General features: G+C 43.7%; 2 protein-coding genes across 6 annotated transcripts in view; both read right to left on the bottom strand.

Moving 5' to 3' along the window:
* Nucleotides 1-3,763: 3,763 nt before the first annotated feature.
* Nucleotides 3,764-8,988, bottom strand: fzd1 (frizzled class receptor 1). The gene has a single exon (XM_080767457.1). It carries the CDS (start codon nucleotides 8,128-8,130, stop codon nucleotides 6,454-6,456), a length of 1,677 nt encoding a protein of 558 aa, XP_080623583.1. The 5' UTR covers nucleotides 8,131-8,988; the 3' UTR covers nucleotides 3,764-6,453.
* Nucleotides 8,989-11,753: 2,765 nt separating this feature from the next.
* The window catches only part of cdk14 (cyclin dependent kinase 14), a 240,040-nt gene continuing 229,724 nt past the window's right edge, over nucleotides 11,754-22,069 (bottom strand). For all 5 annotated transcript variants that reach the window (XM_080767195.1, XM_080767196.1, XM_080767197.1 and 2 more), the window contains one exon: nucleotides 11,754-19,250. The gene's annotated coding sequence lies outside the window, so the exon portion shown is untranslated. The remainder of the gene's footprint in view (nucleotides 19,251-22,069) is intronic.

Here is a 22,069-nt window from a genome sequence, read left to right as displayed (position 1 = left end):
ATTGTGAAATGGACCTGAATGAGTATAGGCTACTCTTACTTGATGTACTTTAAGTATATTTTAGTGCCAATAGTTTTTGCAGCTCCCAAGTCCCATTAAGTTCTCCTAACCATATTTCTGCACACTTCCATTTCTCTTTTTTTCTACAGTGTGCTGCCTCACATGAAACCACCACCTCTCCACAGAGCCAAATCCACAATTTAATAAAATTCCATTACACTGCAGTTCTCTCATGGATACTGAACTTGCAGTTAGCAAGATGGTTCTCACACTCGCTCAAACAGCTTACAGTATGTGAGATTTTATAGTACATAAAAATATTGCCACTGTCCAATAGAATTTGGCACCGATTAGGCCCCCTAATAAATCAGTGGTTAGCAAAAAGCTAATCTAACTCACAGCATGTGGGGAGTGCCTTGAGATTATGTCTTGCCCATTTTACGTGCCTTGGGCAAGACATAATGCCCAAGGCACGCCCCCCACCCGAGGTCTGTTGGAGAACTAATAAAAGACATATGGTAGCAGTAGCGACATTGCCGATATAAAATTAAACTGAAAGAGATGGAGCACACCAAGCTATAGTGCTACTGCTAGCTATTTCATCCAGTTTGGATGGACACAGCAGCAGAATCCAAGCGCACAGACACAGAACCAAAGTTTGTGCACTTTTTGACATCCACAAATGGCTTCAAACCGTTCCATTCACATTTAAATGCATTGGCAGAATCCGCCCTCATAGGTAGAATATATGTGCGGTGTGACCGTGCCCTTACAAGTAGCCTACATTTTTAATTGAAGAGTTTTACTTCTAACAGAGCATTTACCTACCTTGTGGTATTAATAGAACTCGTAATAAGTAGAACATGTGAGTACTTCTTCCAACACTGGTGGACAGCTACTAGCCAGTTAGCTCTTAGCATTCTTCTTTACGACGTGCAGAAGAGCACCCTGAGGAGACACTGAGTGGAGTGGAGGCCGTCTGACAAAAGCAGGCAGGTCTCCAAACGCCCACTAGCAATAAAAATTCTTAAGTGACAGTTTGACAGCGAAAGAACCACAGGTTTTCATAACACAGCCGGGTAAACATGTGACATCATTAAAAAGGTGACCCGTAGACTAATACTGCGTGTGTCCCCAGAGGGTCCTCAGCAAAAGCAGTTAACATAGCATTGCACTTTCTAACCACTATGAGAACTATTGATGGGAATTAAGTGCATGCATAGAAAATAATAAATAAATATGACTAACCTTTACAATACAGGGGTTACAGTATAGCTCAATATGGAGAGGCACCATCATCCCTGCTGGCCCTTGCTGCTGGGGGGGATTCCATCCAGAGCAGGGTCGTTGGGTCACAGCCAGGGTGCAGTAGGGTGACAACACAAACCTTCCTGTTGAACCTGGAACAAACTGAGTGAATATAACACCGTGAAGACAGACCATCTGTCTGTTTGGAAGGCCGGGCTTCTCAAAGTATTTGCATGGGGGGGGGGGGGGGACGTGCCGCAGATTACTTTGATAATATTTAGAATGTATTAACGTCTTAGACCCTCTGTTCTTAGTCAAAACAGACCGTGTGCGTTCTTTTTCAGCATACAGTGACGCGTTGTGAGCTTGTAGATCTGCTATTTTTTGGTGAATGTTCCCCCCAGAACAGGAATGCTGGGATTTGAGAGGTTAAACTCAAGAGTTTTCCTCATTGTTTTAGAATAGCCAACATATAAATGCATAAATATTTTGCCGGGGACCCCCTAGAACTGCTCCAAGGAGCCCTGGCGGATCCCAGACCCTACATTGAGAACCACTGGTCTATACCTGATCTACAAGCTCACAAAGCATTATGTCTTCCATTTTCATATCTTTTGAATTTCCCCCCCCCCCCATCTGGTGTTTTCATGCAGGGTGTGGAACTATTACTTTAGCACTTAGCACACCTTGTGACTGCACCTCTCAACAGAAAACAACATCTATTTTAACTGTGGTAAAGACTGGGACAAACCAGTTTTAAGAGACATTTGTCAGGACTCAGGAGGGACACCAACATGACAGTTTTAAGACCGTTTTCACACAAAAATGGACAAATTGTCGAATAAGACGTAAGAAAGAGGAAATATTGTGAAGATAGATCTACAAGCTTGGCTCTTTTCACAACATTTATCAGTGGAACCGAGTCAAACTAAATGTAATGCCTACATTTCCAAGTGCTTGTCAGGGTGGGGGGTCCCCAGTTCATAAATATGGTTATTTTGTGCGGTCGCGGCAAGAAAGGTTTGGAAAGCCTCGCTTTATGGAGTGCAATACAAAAACAGGTTCCTGTCGAACCTGTGTAATAATACATAGTGAGTGAACATAACACCATGAGACAGGCCATGTCCCACCATATCAACTTCGCTCTCCCCAGTCCCCAAACAAAGCCATGCAGTGTTTCACAGCACTCTTATGCATAAACGGGCCATATCAATTTCACAGTTCAAAAGGCTACAGAGGGGGCCAAAAAGCTGCAATGTATTTACAAAAGCAAGGGGGCCAACAGCCGCGGGTGTGACCCGTACTATAAGGAGACAAGTGAACAATGACAATGGCAGCTGACCCATGTGTGACTGCAGTCAGACGAGAGGTCAACGGTCTATTTTAAGAGTGCCTGCATAGTCTCTCTGGGGGATTTTAGAGAGCATTCCATCACTGGTGGATGAAGAGGTACACTTTACTTACATTTTTTAATTATTGTTTTTACTGGGACACACTTTTCAATGTAATCTTCATATCATTGGTCTTCAAATGTACAGGTTATAACTCATAAGAATTAAACAATTCCGTTTGCTCACTCTGCACCTCATTGACATCTTCATCAATGGGTATTCTAAATAGAGAGCCTTTATCTCTTCCTGAAATATAAGCCATTTACCAATGATGATGTCACTGGCTGGCAGGTTTGACAACTGTCCACATAACAGGCCTCCTCCGAGACACAGAGTGAGTGGACACAGTTAGTAGGACAGGAGGACCAATTATATGAAGATGGGTCGAAAATGTGGCAATATCTAGTAAAAGCATTGTATTCAAATGTTTACTTTACCAAAAGTACAAAATTAATGCCACCAAAATATACTTAAAGTACCAACACAATTGTTTAAAAATGTGTTCTTTTAAAAATAGATCTACAAGCTCACAGCGCGCAACTATAAAATAGGACTTAAAGTGGTAAATGCATGTTTTGTATTTATGGAGGAAAGCACATAAAGTATAAAAAGACAAGAATACTCAAGTTGAATGTACTGTAAAACTGTAGTTAAGAACTGTACTTGAGTAAATGTACTTAGTTACTTGCCACCACTGGTTTAGAATGTATTCCAACAATGCAAGAAAGACTCCCACCGACCACACATTTAGCTAAAGTGCTGCATTTGATTAGCCAACAAAATATGGAGCGAGAAAACTGCAAAGTTTGTATTTTTCAAAACAGGCCGTGTATAAAAAAGGTAAAAAGAAAAAAACGTGACAAAAGCCACTTCTCTTTGTCTATTGGTTCCAGTTTCCTGCCCTGTGCTGGATTATTAAAAACAGCACACACATTAAAAAGAGGCCCGGGATCAGCTGTCAACACAATTCATTTTGCCACAAAACACAAGACTTTTTTTCCTTTTCTTCAGAAAGCCACATGGACAGTTTGTGCAATGGTGGGATTTTTATTCTCATAAAGTAATCAGTGTGGGATATATAAGACTGCTTTTTTTCTATAAATATAAAGGTTCTTTTTTCATATATATAACAAATGCAAAGGAACAGATTTGAAAAGCCATGACGGTATTGCAACAGAGCCATCGAAACATTTTTTTGTGGCGTAGATCAACGTGAAAAAGCACCATGCGGAAAACTGGGCAAGAACAAACAAAAGTAGCATGTGTGAGAGCACAGAGCAGTGCTGGAACAAGTATAAATACTCCTGGTCAAATATTACTCCACTACAACAAGTCAAAGTTGCTCAGTCAAAGTACAAATTCCAAAAGTAGCTTTTCTGTTTAATATTAAATGCAGTTCTGTATTAAAATGTAGATATTCTCCAAATCAATTCAGTACTCAAGTAAATATACTTTGTTACTATCCACCACTGTGTGTGTGTGTGTGTGTGTGTGTGTGTGTGTGTGTGTGTGTGTGAGGGGGGGTCCTCAATCGAGCCCTGAAGGGGAATCTGTAGGAAATTCAATAACAAGGCGTTTTCTTGCATTAGTGCACAATAGAATAGACACAAGCTAGTATCTGGGTACAGGTCAGGCCTGTTCTGTCCCCAGCACCATCAGGCATATAATCTGATGAGGCTCAGCATTGTTTGGGATGGAGAGAGAAAAAGAGAAAGACAGAGGGAGAAAAAGACAGAGAGAGAGAGAGAGAGAGAGAGAGAGAGAGAGAGAGAGAGAGAGAGAATTGCTCACAGCCAGCCATCAGGACAATGCAATTATGCCGTAATTCAATTAGCACAGCAGTGATCATCACCGTTTCAAACGATGACAAATTGCTCCGTCTACAAAGTGTATCCCTTTCACAGCCATGCCCTACATAGTTCACTCTACAGGTTTGGAAAATCTGACTCACCCAACGAGAGATGGTAAAATGTCAGTCAGACGGAGAAACAAAAAAAACCCCAAACAAAGCTAAAACTTTCCATCAGTTTTTCCTTCTTTCTGTAGGAAATCTTACAAGTGTCTAACACTGTAGCCAGTTGGGTAACAGATTTAGATATAAGTCCCGTATAGGCCTATAATATAGTGTGACTGGGCTTATTTATGTTTTTATGTTCTTTAGCTAAGTATAGGGTTGCAGTTAGTGTGTGAAGGAGGCTGGCTGCAGTCCATTAGGGTGCATGCTTGGTATTTCAGCTGTCTGTGCTAGTGAGCCTGTGCAGCTGATTCCTGTTTGCCCCCCAATTCTCAGCTTTGTTTTTCCTTCCACATGAGAAGATCAACAAAACATTTGGCCACCGACTGAATTAGCGGGCACTCAAGATTGTTTCTTTTTTTAAACCGTGGTTTTTTTTGGGAGGGCATTGTGAAAAATGTCAGAGTGGGTGGATTTGAACTAACCAAGATACAACCTGATCAATGTGAACTCTTGCGGCTCAAAGACTCTTAATTGTTGGCACGGTTAATGTTAACCCCTCCCCATCATCAATGCACAAACATCCACACGGTCAAATCAGCCTTAGTTAAAAAGGAAAACGTCGCAGATGATTTTCAACCTAAATCCTGCTGCTCTGGTGTGAAATTAATAACATAGTGTGGCAACAAATGGTGTATTTCTGCAATTAAATTACAGTAATAGACTCGACAATGACGTGAAACAAGGCGTTTGACGTCATAATTTCGCGACATTAACATTTCTTAGAAAGACACAGAAGACAGAGCATATTTCAGAACTATAGTATTAATCTCCTCACACCAACCAGAGCAAAAGGATTTCGGTTGTCAAGGTTTTGCCCTCAATTTGAGTTCGAATGGTTCCATGCGTACGCTCTCAGAGTCAAATGAACACAAGAGGATTCTTGAGGCCGATTTATACTTTGTTGTGTGCCGGTGCCGCGTGCAGATACACAAGCTCACAACGCGTCACATTGGTGACACGTTGTGAGCTTGTATATCTGCCATTTTACTGAGCACGACACCGGCACACAACTGAGGCTTAACTGTATACCTCCTCCACAAAAAGTGGTCCCCTTCTTTAACCAGTCCAACCTTATAGGCATGTAGATGCTGTGCTGCTGTACAGTAGTCGTGGACTAGACGTACTGTACAGGCCATAATAACAGAGCATGAGGAAGCACTTGCCTTTCATGGGACTTTTTTTTGCCTTAGAATAGGCCCAATGTTCAACACACACACACACACACACACACACACACACACACAGGCTGGCAGTCCACTGATCAAAGCCATGAACAATCTTCTCGCAGTGGTGTCCAGAAGCTAAGTGAGGTCACAAGACCTCCACATCCGTTACTTAAAATGCTCGGCTGGCTCGCTGTCGTGGCGATGGTTGCAATTCCGTTATGTCCCAAAGTATGGAGAAAAAGAAAAAAGGGTTTGTTGTAGTTTTTTTTTAAACAAACTTTTTTTGTTCTTTAAATACAAATATATACTTACAAAAAAATCTCACAAAAAAAGTTTATGTACATTTAAAAATGTCATATTACCAACCAAGTGTCTCTGGTAAATCCCGAGGGGGGGAAAAAACAAACAATAAAAAGGATTATCATTCAGTCTGTCAATGAACTAAGTCTGTTGCGTTTGTTTGTATGTAGCCTACTCTGTGTGTGTGTGTGTGTGTGTATGTGTGTGTGTGTGTGTGTGTGTGTGTGTGTGTGTGTGTGTGTGTGTGCCCGCGCGCACGCACACACATGCTCTCTGTGTGTGGGCCATGGTTGCAGTTTTTGTTGTTGCTGGGTTTTTTTTTTGCGTGAGATCACACTGTGGTCTCGCCCTGTTTACTGTTGGCCAGTCTCGTATAAAACCTCCTCCAGGAGTTAAGGGTCTTGCCCGACCAGATCCAGAACCCGGACGTGATGCCCACGATCAGCGTCATGAGGTACTTTATCATGAAGACGGTGAAGTCCGGGCTCATGTTGGGGTGGTTCTGCACGGGACAGGGCACGGCGTACGTCTTGCACGTCTGGCTGACCCACGTGCGCTCCCACTGCTCGCGGAACGCCTGCTCGTAGAAGTAGCAGGCGATGACGATGGTGGCCGGCACCGTGTACAGCACGCTGAAGATGCCGATGCGCACCATCAGCTTCTCCAGCTTCTCCGTCTTGGTGCCGTCGTGCTTCATGATGGTGCGGATGCGGAAGAGCGACACGAAGCCCGCCAGCAGGAAGGACGTGCCGATGAAGAGGTAGACGAAGAGCGGCGCCAGCACGAAGCCGCGCAGCGCGTCCACGCTGTTGACGCCCACGAAGCACACGCCGCTCAGCACGTCGCCGTCCACCTGGCCCACCGCCAGGATGGTGATGGTCTTGATGGCGGGCACCGCCCACGCCGCCAGGTGGAAGTACTGCGAGTTGGCCTCGATGGCCTCGTGGCCCCACTTCATGCCCGCCGCCAGGAACCAGGTGAGCGCCAGGATCACCCACCAGATGGAGCTGGCCATGCTGAAGAAGTACAGCATCATGAAGAGGATGGTACAGCCCTCCTTCTTGGTGCCCTGCACCACCGTCCGGATGTCGTTGTCGAAGCGGTCATTGCACACCACCTTGTCCTCCAGCAGGAACCCGGCGATATACGCCACGGACACCATGGTGTAGCAGCCAGAGAGGAAGATGATGGGCCGCTCTGGGTAGCTGAAGCGCTTCATGTCCACCAGATACGTGAGCACCGTGAACAAGGTGGAGGCACAGCACAACACGGACCATATGCCTATCCATATCCTGGCGAATTTCAACTCCTCCTCGCTGAAGTACATCATTCCGTGGGTTTTCTTGGGCTCGCAGGGCGCGCCGCAGTCCTCCTGGCCGAGGAAGCGGTAGTTCAGATAGGGCGGCACTTTGAGCGAGGTCGGACACTTGAACTGTCCCTTTCGGCAGTGCGGCGACATGCACTGCGGCGCCTCGGTGACGTCGGGCGTCGGGTGGGTCGGGGCGCTCTTGTCCGACATGTTCTGCCCGACGCACAGGTGCTCGCCGCCGTGCACCGGGAACGAATCGCACGCCAGGCTGTCCGGCCACTGGAAGCCGAACTTGTTCATGAGCGCCTCGCAGCCCTGGCGGGCTCGCTCGCACAGCGAGCGGCACGGCGGCAGCGCCTTCTCGATCACCGTGCACACGGGCGCGTACATGGAGCACAGGAAAAACTTCAGGTCCGGCGAGCACTGCACTTTGACAAGCGGGTAGAACTGGTGCACCTCCAAGCCGGCGTCCTCCTGGTTGGTGTGGCCCAGCAGGTTGGGCATGATGGTCTCGTTGTAGGCGATGTCCGTGCACAGCGGGATGGAGATGGGCTGGCAGAAGCCGTGGTCCGGCACCGACATGCCCCGGTCGCTGCTGTACTGGCCGCTCACGGCCGCGGTCAGACACACGCAGAACAGCACAAACACGCGAGGGAGTTTATTGTTGTAATCCATAGTAAAGAGACGAGCCACGGCCATGGCCAGCCAGCCCAACCAACCAAACACCACACTTTGCGATTTTCTTCCCCCAAAAGAACTCTCGCTCTCTCCCCTGCGAGGTGTTAGGTGTATACTTCCCCGAATAGATCACTCTATCGCTCTCTCCCTTTGTTAGATTTCTCACAAACGTAGCGATATACTTCCACACGGGGGGAAATCCTCAGTAATCTTGCTTAGTTTTACCTTCTACGCGTGGAAATGAAAGATCCGCCGATTGTAATCCCGAACTTCTGGGTCGCGTACAGGTCGTAAATAATCCACAGCATACGTAGAACGCATAGGTAAACAGTGTACAGAGCAGACTCGCTCCTCATGAAGCTCTCTTCTCGTCTCTTTCTCCCCCAGACAGACAGACAGTGGTGTTGTGCGCTGCTCTGCTGCTGTTCAAACCTGTTTCCAGGCGCCCTGCTGTCTCTGGGAAGCCAATATACTGGCCTGGTTGTGCTTCGTCGTACGGGCGGTGCCGCGCCGGGGCGAGCACTAGCCGATCTGCAAGCCCTACAACGCGTCGCCGACGCTTGCACGCATGGTTTGTAGATCTGGGGTTATGTTCGCCCGCGCGGCACCGTCACGCGACGAAGGGTAAATCAGCCTCTCTCCTTCATATGGAAAAAAGGGTGGGACTAAAAAACAGATGGTTGAGATTTTTTTAGGGAAGGTCTGCATCTTTTACCGTTTAACGTGTACGTGGAATATGTTATGTAGCATTGTTTTTGTTTTAATTAACAATTTAACTTTTACACCTGTGTGTAGGCTACTCTAAAAATGATAGAACACATTCCATTTGATCTTTGCAGTGCCACAAGATTAAAAAATAAATCCCTAACCGTTCCCATTATAATTAAGTTAAACCACAAGCACACACTTTTTTGCTTTAAAAATAATTATAACAACAATAATAATTAATGTAATTATTATAAATATAACTGACACACATGCACGCACGCACACACACACAGTATATCAAATATCTGTCATTGTTTAGAGGAAATAATCAGTGGTAGTAAATGGCTTCTATATATCTTTCAACAATACAGCATTATGGCCCATGTGAGCCACTGGGGACAGTCAGGGATGAAAGTAATGTGTCTCTGTGAGTCCCCAGGGAGGTGGGATCTCTCTCTCTCTCTCTCTCACTCACTCACTCACTCACTCACTCACACACTCACACACTCACACACTCACACACTCACACACTCACACACTCACACACTCACACACTCACACACTCACACACTCACACACTCACACACTCACACACTCACACACTCACACACTCACACACTCACACACTCACACACTCACACACTCACACACTCACACACACACACACACACACACACACACACACACACACACACACACACACACACACACACACACACACACACACACACACACACACACACACACACACACACACACACACACACACACACACACACACACACACACACACACACACACACACACACACACACACACACACACAACTGGGAGCTCACCAGGACACAATCTGACTACTGGGGTCTGTCACCTTTCCACGTCTTTTATCTGTACATGCAGAGCACTGTGTGAACTCACATAACTAACGGCTGCAAGGCCAATTATATGGCACCCATTTAGGCTAATGTATTATGTATTGTTGCTGTCGGGCAGAAACCTATAGCTAGCCTATATATTCTTATTTCTTGCTCATTGTGTTTTTTCTAAAATGAATGCCCCTAGCTGGATCATACTAAAATGAATGCCCCTTGCTGGATCATACTAAAATGAATGCCCCTAGCTGGATCATACTAAAATGAATGCCCCTAGCTGGATCATACTAAAATGAATGCCCCTAGCTGGATCATACTACAGCGTCACACAATTGTTGATCTGCTACTTTTGTCATTTTTTAATATGAATCCTGAAAAGCAAGTAAGTACGTTTTGGACATATGAGGTTTTGCACCCGACAGTTGTTCTAGCTCGAGGTGGCGCAGGCCAGGGTTTAAGTACCTACTGATCACACACCACGGTGAATCTGGCATGGGACGAGGTAGCTGCATGCACCTGTCAACAGGGAATGTTGAACGGGAGGAGTATACAGGACAAAGGTTAAAAGTCCTCCTGGTGGGGCCTCCTCACTGTAAGGTGAGCCATGCGGACTAGCGGGTATACACAACAACAGTGGGTAAGACATGTGAGGTACTATTTGGCATTACAGGCAAAAGGGTGTCAAAATAATTGGCTACTGTAAAAATGGAGTGACATTGCATTGTGCTCTGTTGTGGATAGTTTTATCAAGATTATCTTTTCAAGTAATACAGAAGCAAAGGATTGTCCATCATTTGAGCTAATGTAGGCCTAATAACTCTAATGAGTATTTTATTAATATGGCAACACCCAGTGGCAGTGAGTATATAAACCGACAAGTACAGTAGGTAAAAAAAAAGACGATCCCTAATTCAGCCTCGCTTTCCAACTGGCACTGAAGTATGTCTGTTGGAGGATGGAGAAAGGCAGAAACTGTGTAATGTATACTGACAGAGGAATGCTGGAAGATTTGGTTCCTCGCGCTGCACCCAGGAGAGAGGGATAAAGCCTAGAAAACCACTTGTGTTACCAGAATGTCTTGCTTTTTCACTTTTATCTACGTTGCCCAGTGGGCATTAGGTTGATGAAGTTGTCAAGAAGACAAATGGGGTTTCAAGTAGGCCTAAGTATTCATTCCATACGGTTGTCGTATAGATAGATAAATAAAAAATAAAACACTATCAAGTATCAACTTTCTTCCACTCCATTGCAGGGATAATGTCTAATTTATGCTCCGTTGTGCGATGAAGTATAAATGGGGCTTTAGTGTGGAAACAAACACACCGGAGGAATTTATGAGGCCATATAGTCAGCGAGGACTGTAGGGTTACTTACACAATGTGACATGTCATACACCCCTCACAATAAATACTGTACTGCATGGTTATTATAATGTCATTAGGGTTGATCCGGAAAGAAAGAGTCAAGTAAAATAGTATTCTCAAACACTCCCACAGGATTACGAGCAGTGGTGGATACAGTAACACAGTACATTCACCTTAAGTAAAGTTCTTTGACCAGATGTACTTTATTTGAGTATTTGAATTTTGGAGATATTTATGGCTTTCACTCCACATTTCAAAAACAAATATTGTACTTTTGTCTCCATTCTATTTCTAGGAGGAGACCCCCTGGAATCCAGACTTACAAAAGTACAATTAAGCAATAACCAAATGCATGCATCCCAATACAATAAAGAGAAAATGCAATTGTAAATTTGACATTTGCATACTGAAGTACATTTAAAAGCATGTGCTTTTGAATACTTCAGTACTTTAAACAAGCACGTATACAAATTTGATAGAGCAACTTTCACTTGAGTAATATGCTGTATGGCCATGCACGTCTATTTGACTGGGTTGAGTGCTTTGTCCAAGGTAGAACTTAAGTGGTTATGCATTAGTGTTGAGCTGGAAACAGCCTAGTAGAATCTTCTTTTGTTTTTCTAATACACCCACAGAAATGCAAGAAAGGGAGAGAGAACAGAACTTGAACATGCTTAATAAAAAGAACACACGCCAGCTGAAGCGTTTATAAACTTTTATTTCAGGTAAAACAACAATAAAACAACATTTACAGAAGGACATTACATCTTCCATAATAACATTACATACAGGTTGTAACAAATAATGCAACAGCTATTTCTACTATACTATATTGTTGTTTTCTTTTTTTTCCTGTTTTTGTCACTTTATGAAGTGACCAGAAAACACTTCTGTTTTCCATATACCACTTGTGAAAAGGATGTCTTTTTCAGTGCATCATACAAAAAAGAGATAATAATGCAAGTGAAGCTTTTTTTTTTCTTTCTTTTTTTTTACTTTAAAAACTTGAAAACACAGAGCTTCAGTGTTCAGCAGAGCGAGGATGCGCGTTGGATCCCAAATGCCTTTTTTTTCTTTTTTCTTCCAACCTAGATATACTTCATGTCTACACAATTAGGAAACTGACAAGGCCAAAAAATATATGTGTTTGTATATTATATATGAATTCTCTCTTTGATAGAGTTAAGGGGACATTCGTGACCCTGTATGCAAATAAAGTAGAAGCGTCACTACATCTTAAGGGTGAATTATACTGGAGTTGAACGCCATCTGTCAGCCTCCCAAAAATAGCTGATTGACGATCTTGCAGATCAGTTACTTTCAGGACTCTATATGGCGCACAACTAAGTATACAGCATTAATTAACGGTGTCCACCCTCTTGTTATATAGCCTACAGTCTAGCACGGCTTGTAACAAAGGATGCAAAATGATTCAATATTGTTTATTTGAAATATGACTAATCTGCACATTCCGAAGCATGTTCCGCTATTGCGAACCAAAAAATTCAGAAGCCATTTCCATCCTTGATTTTCATGTCCCCGGTTCATTATTCTTTATATGCGGTATATATATATGTGTGTATTTCTTTTTGTATATTTTCTTTCAACAACTCAATGCTATACTTCATGTATGAACCAGTGACATAATAATGTCATAATTGTTTCTTACTCACCATCACAGTGCTAAATGTGCAATTTTCCTACTTTTATAGCTCTGGTCCTTAGCGTTAGCGAGTTCTCGCCAATGGTATACGAGCGACTATGCATTTCCTCATTGCCCAATGATTGCCCAGGTTGTCGATGTCTACCAATGTCTAAATTGTAGTAAAAATTAAGAATATAATTTTGTTACTCAACTTTGATTCACTCAACAATGCCACCTACGAATGCGGTCAATAGAAAAATGCCATTGAAAAAAGAAAAATAGAAAAATGCCATTGACAAGATCAGTAGGTGATGCAGCTGTTGAATGAACCAAAGTTTTTTTACGTGAAGTGGATTTTAGGCAACGCTGTTTGCAGGCTGATGGACACAGGTTGTGCGCAGCCACCTGTTGTGTTCAGCCAGCACAGCCTTAAAAAAACAACAAGGCTTTCTGTCTTGACGTCCACCTTCGACTCATCCGATTGGAAAGAGGGGGAAAGCAGCAACGGTCTCGAGCATTTATCTGCTTCAAATAGACCTTTTCTGCAATGCCAACAAAACGCTCCATTCACACTGAAAACCAATGCAAAAAGTCGGACCTATAGGCCGTCTTTTTGGTGTGGCCCTAGCCTTACACAATTAGGTAGGGTTTTGAGAGGCTTCCCACTGTGGAGAAACGACTTTAAACACCACAAAACCACATTTTCTTTTATTTTGACAGTATAGATCGGTAGTCGTTAAACACCTGATCAATGAGTAAATGCATAGTCCCTCGCATATGCCGATATGGACCAGAGCTACTTCTCTCACAAAGGTTTTTTTTCCCCTTACCCTCCACAGATCTCCGCTTCAATTCTCAAAGGGGACTTATTTGAAGAACGTTCAAGTTCATAAGGGACCGTAGAGCTTTCAGGAACTCCACCTACGCACGATTCAAAAATATATGTTTTCATACCATATTGCAGGCGGCAGAGTCTGCTTCAGGGAGAGAATTGAAGTTGGGGTGGCACGTGCGCGTGTGATGGGGGGAGGGTGTGGGGAAAAAAGAAGCAACATGATGTCACACAAGAGGCCTGAACAAGGAAAAACGTATCAAAAATAATTATTCTGCTTCTAATGCCGCCTGCAATCCCTTAAAAGCCTCATGAGGCTGGGCCATCTCAGTACAGCTCCCATGGTATTAACCCGCTTCTGTCACATTACAGACTAACTCTCCTCCCTGGCTGGTACCACACAATGTCAGTCCTAGAACACTGGAAAGCTGCTGTGAGATCCCGTCAAACACAGTACTTCCAGCGAGACTATACTACACTTTCTCACTCTTGGGTAGTACCCTTAGTGACGGCCTGCGGCAACATCGGACCATCCGTCAATATTTGAGGTGACGGGAGCCCCCCTACCTCCTCCGTCACGCCATTTTTACAATGGTCCAGCCAGGTTCCACCCACACGGTTATGCGGAAATGCTGTTCTTGACCCCAACTCATAAAGCACGGTCCAATCCGTATTATTCCGAGCTGATATAATGTAAATACTAATTGACATCAGTCGGAGTATCGGAAGGATTGGCCCCAGAACCTTTTCCCGGAACTCGTGCAACTCCAGATGTCCTGACTCTCTGAACTATAGTTCGGTAAGCCTTTCCGAACAGGGACATTTTACGACGTCAGGAATAATATGTATTGACCTTAAGAGGTTGACAAGTCCACTAAAAATGTTTAAAACAAGGCATGCTTGCCTGTTCTGTTGGTACAACCACTCGCTTCCTAATTGCAAGCTCGAGGGGGTGCCTCTCAAAGGCTCGAGTCCGTTTCAGACCACTCAGCAGTCATTGCTGTTCCGAGTTGCGCACAGATAGGCACAGTGTCGTGAGTGAACGGGTCCTCGTCAACCTCGTCAACCCATGGAGTCGTAGGGAGTCCCCTCGCGTCAAACGCTGATGGACGGGCGAATATGGCCCAACTCGTCGTCACCCGTTCACACGTGTGAGAATGTGTCGAACAACGGGAAGGGCGGGCAAATATTTACAGTCAAAAGGAAGGCAGATTTTCTGTGCGCATCAGGAAAAGCTATAGGACAGATTATTTGCTAAGGGCTATGCAGGTGCAATAAAAGTGACCATTATATATTGGAATGTAGGGCAAATTGATTTCTTGAAAAAAGTGCATTCTCAAAAAAGCTAACGGGGGGAAGATTTAACACCTTGCAGTTGTTTGCTTTTTGTCTTCTGGACTCAGTATGACCGCCACTTTAAAGCTACGTTCAAACTAAGGCTGCAGTTATCGATTATTTTCTCACAAAATGTATCGGTTACTTTTTCGATGAATCAACTAATCGAATAGCCTAATTGAAAATAGCTGATCTACAAGCTCACACAGCTTGTCGGACGGATGGACACCTCTTCCGAGTGCAGTCGAATATACGATGTGCTGTGTCAAAGCTTTCTACCCACGAGGCTTGGTGTCTCTCCTCCATTTGTTCCCACCACCATGCCTGGCCCCAACAGCATGCGAGGCCCAGTACAGGGTATACAGGGCGGACATACTTTCAGTCCCTGCACCTGCTGTGAGTCTGTCTAGACGTGTGCGGGCGGGACAACTCCCGTGAGAACGTGTGCGTGTGTGCCACTTGTCCAAAACAACCTTTTGAGGGTTTAGGAGAGTGAGGGTTTAGTGCATTGTCCACAGTGTTCAGCTGTCCACCATGTCTGATATTGTCACTGTCGGGCAGAAACCTTGTATCTCCTTTCATCTATCTTTTTTATGTATGTACTGCATGTATTTATTTACTTACTATATTTCATTGTATGTCTGTGTCACACATAACTAGCAAAAAGAAACAGCCAATCTACAAGCTTCACAAGCTTGTTGTCGTCAGTGTCACCTTCTTAAAATAACGGCCTACTATTTTTCTTTTGTTTACGAAAATATGTTTGCCTAAGTCAGCTCTTCATGACCTGGCCACCTCTGGTCTAAATCCTAATTGAAAAGGATCATGCTGTTCCCGCCCCTTTTAGTAAAATGGCCAATCTCAAGAGTGTGGCTTAGGACATTTTTGTGGGCTGTCACATTGGTCTTGCGACTTAGGCCAAAATAATTGCCTAAGTCAAAATAGAAACAACAACAACATTATTTGGCCATTTAATCCTCTTATGTTACATAACTGACAGACGTGACAGTGTTATTTTTATGTCAATAGTCATATAAACGTTTTGGGTGAAAGGATTAAGAAATATGTTATAGTTTGTTTATAGTTATATAGTTTGTAGTTTATAGTTTGTTTTGTATCAGTTTGTTTCAGTAATTTGATTACGTTTTCTGAATAACCTAATAAAATGACTAAATAAATAAATGACACTAAATATGCAATATGCTGAAAGTCTGATGCATGGATGCATGAATAAATAATAATAATACCGTAATAATAATAATACCGTAATAATAATAACTACATTGGATCCATTGACACACTGTTTTTTTCGGTCCTGAAAAGTATAACCTTTTTGGACATACAAAGGTTTCTGCCCGGGGCTTCACAGCCACATCTCCTCTGCTAATGAACATAGTCTCACACAGCCACATCTCCTCTGCTAATGAACATAGTCTCACACAGCCACTCCTCTGCTAATGAACATAGTCTCACACAGCCACTCCTCTGCTAATGAACATAGTCTCACACAGCCACTCCTCTGCTAATGAACATAGTCTCACATAGCCACTCCTCTGCTAATGAACATAGTCTCACACAGCCACTCCTCTGCTAATGAACATAGTCTCACATAGCCACTCCTCTGCTAATGAACATAGTCTCACACAGCCACTCCTCTGCTAATGAACATAGTCTCACACAGCCACTCCTCTGCTAATGAACATAGTCTCACACAGCCACTCCTCTGCTAATGAACATAGTGTCACACAGCCACTCCTCTGCTAATGAACATAGTCTCACACAGCCACTCCTCTGCTAATGAACATAGTCTCACACAGCCACTCCTCTGCTAATGAACATAGTCTCACACAGCCACTCCTCTGCTAATGAACATTTTGCACGACTGTAAAGACGAAACTACGAGGATGCGTCATCTTCCGCTTTACCCTCTGATCATTTTCAAAGCTTCCGTTGCTCCAGACTGTATGATGGAAGCATTTTGGACATTGTGGGAGGCAACAGTCTGCATGGCTCACGAGACTATAATGAACAGTACAGGGCCATTTACTTATTGTTCAGTTAAGGTTTCAAACCAGCTGATAAGAGGAAGCCATTGTCTTGATAGTACTTCACATTGTTATAACTACAATGATTCTCAACTTTTTTATTTTATTTTATTTTTTCATTTCAAGGACCACCAGTTTGAAGGCTTAATTGTGACAATAATCTCAGAGATGTCTGTGAAAAATCTCACAAACTTCTGACTTTATAATCTCACAGATTTGCCACATTAAACACGGAAACTTCAGAGATATTTCTCAGAAATCTCTGAGATTAATGTCAGAAAACTGCCCCGCCCCCACCGCGTTTTCTTTTTTCTCATCGAGATGGCAGTAATAAGCCTTCGTACATTCTCCTACACGCCAGATTAAAAAATAAAGTTCCATTGTTGTCTGGGCATTTCATGGTTTAGACATCAGATGCGAAGCACATTCTTTTTTTTTTGCGGTATGATCACATACAAAGTTAATCCAAAAGATGTGAATAGAATAGAAACATTTGCGCGATATTTGCAGTCAAGCTCGAAAATGTGCTTTGTATCTGTTGTCAACGCACCATAAAGCCGGAGTTAAACTTGGTTGGTTGCATCTTCTCACGCCACCAACATGAGAATGACACCGGCGCACTTCCAACAAGTATAAATCAGGAATAAGTCATTTGTTTTGTATATCTGGTATATTACAGTAGACATCTTTTTTTGGATGCTGCCAAATAAAGGGAAAAGGAGGATTGTCGTGGGCAAAACAGATCAAAGGGGACCATCCGACAGTCTATTGCATTCGTGATTTATCATCCGTCAAAATGTATTCGCTTGGAACATGGAAGCACCAATGCTTGGGTATTGCCCATGTTTGCCCATGCACGCGTACGTTGAATGCACGCGTACAACAGGCGCACTTGCACACGCGCGCACGCACACACACACACACACACACACACATGCACGCGTGCACGCACACACACACACACACACACACACACACACACACACACACACAGTATTCGTGTTAGTTATGTTATTGCGTTCTTTGGTGCTGTCCCTGCTCTGCATGTGTGCACCATCAACATTTCCAGTAGAGATAAAATAAAAATGAGGATATAGTATTAATATCAGCATGGTTGTAACCATTATCATTTATACTTATACAGTCATGGACAATGACCATAACCAAACAAAACAGGGAAAAAAATCGCATCCAGTTTAATCCATGTTTGATTAGTTTTTTCTTTCTTTCTTTCTTTCCTTTCTTTTTTTTACTACAGACTGTATGACCTTTTCTTGTACAGTGTGTGTGTGCGTGTGCGTGCGTGTGTGTGAGTGTGTGTGTGTTTGTGTTGTGTGTCATTGGTTACAGAACTGGTGAACTGGTGTTCAAAGTCAGGTTTTGGGGACCACCAGGGGACTAAATGGACCCTTGCGGGTCTGTAGCGTAAACATTTGTTAATTTGGTTCTATCTCTCTAGAGTTACATGAGCAGGATTTTTACAGTGTAGGTTGTCAGTCCAGTATAATTTCAAGGACCCACAACCTTCCATTTGTCCACTCTGAGTTACAGAAGTGTGCCTATGCCTCTCCCATATGTTCAGAGGAAGTGTGGATTCGTCCGGGAATCCGGAGAATTCAACACCTTTGTCCGTGTCGGTTATTGCCGTTTATTTACCACTAAGGGTTCTTTTGGTTCCATTTGTCCACTCTCTGAGTTTACAGACCCATTAAGTGTTCGTTTGGACCCCCCCCCCCCCGGTGGTCCCTGGGCCAGACATGGAGAACCACTGCCTTACAGTATGAATGTGTCTTGGCAAAGAGCGGTGAACTGGTGGGAAGATGTCGGAAATATTAAAATTGTCCATTATATATTTTCTACATGAGTATACTGTACATACAAATATACATTCTTAAATAGGTAGCTAGTTACAAACACAAACCACAATAAGTATCAATAGTAAAGTCCTTTTTGTTGATATTGTGACAATGGTATGAGTTATCATAACCTTATAAAAAGTAAACAAAAGGAAAAATCGCAAATGATAAAAGATTGCAAATCTTAGGTACCGTCGAAAATTCACTCAGATTCACATACAAACGTGTACATACACTCCCATCCATACAGTACATGCATGCATGCATGTGCACGCACTGCAGATGTGCACACTGTCTCTCTCACACTCTCACACACACACACACACACACACACACACACACACACACACACACCTCTGTGAGGGAAATAACTTAAATAAACAGAAGTGGGGCTCTGTCATTCGTCCAGAGGAAGAAGTGGGGACTCGTCCGGAATCCGGAAACTTCAACACCTTCGTCCGCGTCGTTCATCGACGGCAGCCTCCTGAAAAACAGAACACAATCACATGATTTACTCGCAGTCCCTCATACTGCATGTGCAGACCGTACCACTGTAAAAGGCGCAGTGTTAATCTAACCCTTGGTCAAATCTGAGAGTATTCACAAAGTGTAACCAAATGGGATCTGTAATTCTTGAGAGTCTGTTACCAAGTGGACACTCACGGTGCTGTAACTATAGTTAATAAATAAACACTAGAGCATTTTGCTGTATACAATATAACTCAACAAAAGTGAGTGGAACCTGCAAGAGACAGAGAGGGGGAGATAGATGGGGGGACGCGGGGGGACAGAGCAGATGAAGACAGGGGAGAAGAGAAGAGGAGATGGAGTACAGGATGAAGAGGAAGGGAAGGGGAGAGAAGACACCGGTGAAGGACAGAGCAGAGCGGCCCTGCCTGACAGACCTGGCTGGCTTGGAGCTGTGTTAATCCTCCTCTGACCATACTGCTCTAATAAATAATGCATAGCTCTCTCTCCCTCTCTGTCTCTCTCTCTCCCTCTCCCCCAGCCTTTGGAAGTCAGTTCCCAGTGGATCGGAGACTCTCTTTATGCCAGGAATCTCAAATCTTGGACGGGCGCCTTCTTTATCTGCTGTTGCTGCAAGCTTACCGACATAAAAAAACAGAAGGGGAAAAAAAGAAGGAAAAAAATACTTTATCACGGTACAATCCTCAGTGTTAATTCAACTGTGGGGAGTGTCGATTTGGACCCAAATGGACCACGAAAGGGTTTAACCACATGAACCCTAGCGCCCCTATTCTGAGCGCTAGGCAAACATTTGGCAAAGAAATTGCTGATCTACAAACTCATAACGTGTCACGCTGCGATGCGTTGTGAACATGTAGAGATTGGGAGAAAAAGGAAGTAATTATAAAGGAACGGCCCGGTACAGACCCCCAGACAAAGTATATATAGGGTTTAAGGGGTAAAAGAGGAAGTTTATGATGCCTTGAATCGGTTTTGTGGATTATTTATGACTTTGGGTCTTCTAGCCACAATAGAACTAGATGCTGGACTTCCTGAAGTGGATTAAATGGGAGCTTTCAGAGTAGTGCTAACCAGGCAATATGACTACATACATGAATCAATATCACCATGATTTCAAACATTTTTCTCCGTTAAGCTAAATGAACAATTATTTTACAGACTATTTTACCCTGGCCTCATAGTTCTCTCTAAAGGTCTGTATTACAAGTATAATACTGGTTTAATCAGACTAATCCATGAGGTCGATTATCTATTAGAATTTATGCACGTCAATTCGTTGATATACAGTATATGAAATACAAATACCGGTATATAAACAAAATTCAGTGAACCTACATGAGCAATATTTAAGCGCAATACATGCTTCCAACGTCCAAAGGGGTTTTTTTTTGCCCGTAGAGTATCTCCACATGTTTTTGCCGTAACTTAACGCTTTACTTGATTATCCTACAACACATCAAAAGTAGCAGATCTGAAAGCATCGAAACGCGTCGCTTCGTGTTGCATTGAGCTGTTGATGAATCACGAAAAGTAAGAGATATGAAATGTTACTATTTCGATATACGGTATTTTCGCCCTGATTCAGTGAACAAGGAAATGAATAGAGTGCAGGTGAACAACTGTGGCCCTTTAAGGCGGTGCCTATAACAAGCCCCATACATACAGCTGTACTCTAGGGCAGGTCAGGTTCAAGGCCACGGGGATGTGGAGGGCTCTCTCTGTCAGTTAGTGGGAAGAAGAAGATGATAGCGCTGTTTGTTCAGGCGCTGCGCTCCATCCATCTCCATAATATCTGAGACACTGTCAGCTCCCGTCCCGAGGGGGGCGGGGAGCGCAGAACAAGGCTGTAATCTCTCCTCCCTATACAATACCATACACGCTTTAAATCCACAATGGCATCCCTTGTTTTTGTTTGGGGGGGGGGGCGTCTGATTTACTAAGAACAGATGTAGGGTTCCGCTCTCACGGGATCAAAGAGAGTATGTAAGTGTGTATGTATTGTATATATATCGTCGCAGCCTGCAGTTCCAAAAAAACTTTGCTTTTCAGGAAATGTAAAAAAAAGGAAATAACCCGGGGTTTCCGATGGATCCAATGTAAACGCACGCAGACACACTTAACCACGTTAAACTTTAAACTACACACAGACAGACACACTTAACCACGTTAAACTTTATAAAGGATTTTCAGAATTAGCTGGATATGTAGCGGCTCGACAAACTCACGCGACGTGTCGCAAAAAACGACGTGTGAGCTTGCAGATCGGCTACGTTTGGTGTTGTCCGAGGAAGTGTAGAGCGTACATTTACAAACAAATATTTTGAAATTGAAATCTGGACATAAGGTTTCTGCCGGACAGGAACTGTGCGTGTGTGTGTGTTTCTGTGTGTGTGTGTGTGTGTGTGTGTGTGTGTGTGTGTGTGTGTGTGTGTGTGTGCGTGCGTGCGTGCGTGCATGCGTGGATGTTAAGGCAGGGGGTTCCACTTTGGGAACCAGATGGGAGCTGGTGGGTGGGAATTGTGGGTAGGATTTAGCGGGTGTGGCCATGTCCAATAGGGCCAGCTGTTGGCTGTCGTATAATAGTGAATGGACGGAAGAACCTTAACCCCCCCCCCCCCACACACACACACACACACACACCACCCCCCAAGAAATGACATCATTAAAAGAAAGTGCTTAAGCCTTGGGTGGTGGTGTGGGACGCCCAGAACAATGGAAACAGTGAGAGAGGGAGAGATGGAGAGGACAGAGGAAAAAAAAGGTATTTTCGAAGCGGAGGCGGTATTTTTTCTCTCTCTCTCTTAACTTGGCCCA

This window comes from Protomyctophum bolini, assembly GCF_963924005.1.
Source record: "Protomyctophum bolini genome assembly, chromosome: 7".
In the NCBI taxonomy this organism is placed as follows: domain Eukaryota; kingdom Metazoa; phylum Chordata; class Actinopteri; order Myctophiformes; family Myctophidae; genus Protomyctophum; species Protomyctophum bolini.
Note: the sequence above shows the minus strand (reverse complement) of the source record. Positions and strands in the feature narration are given on the sequence as shown.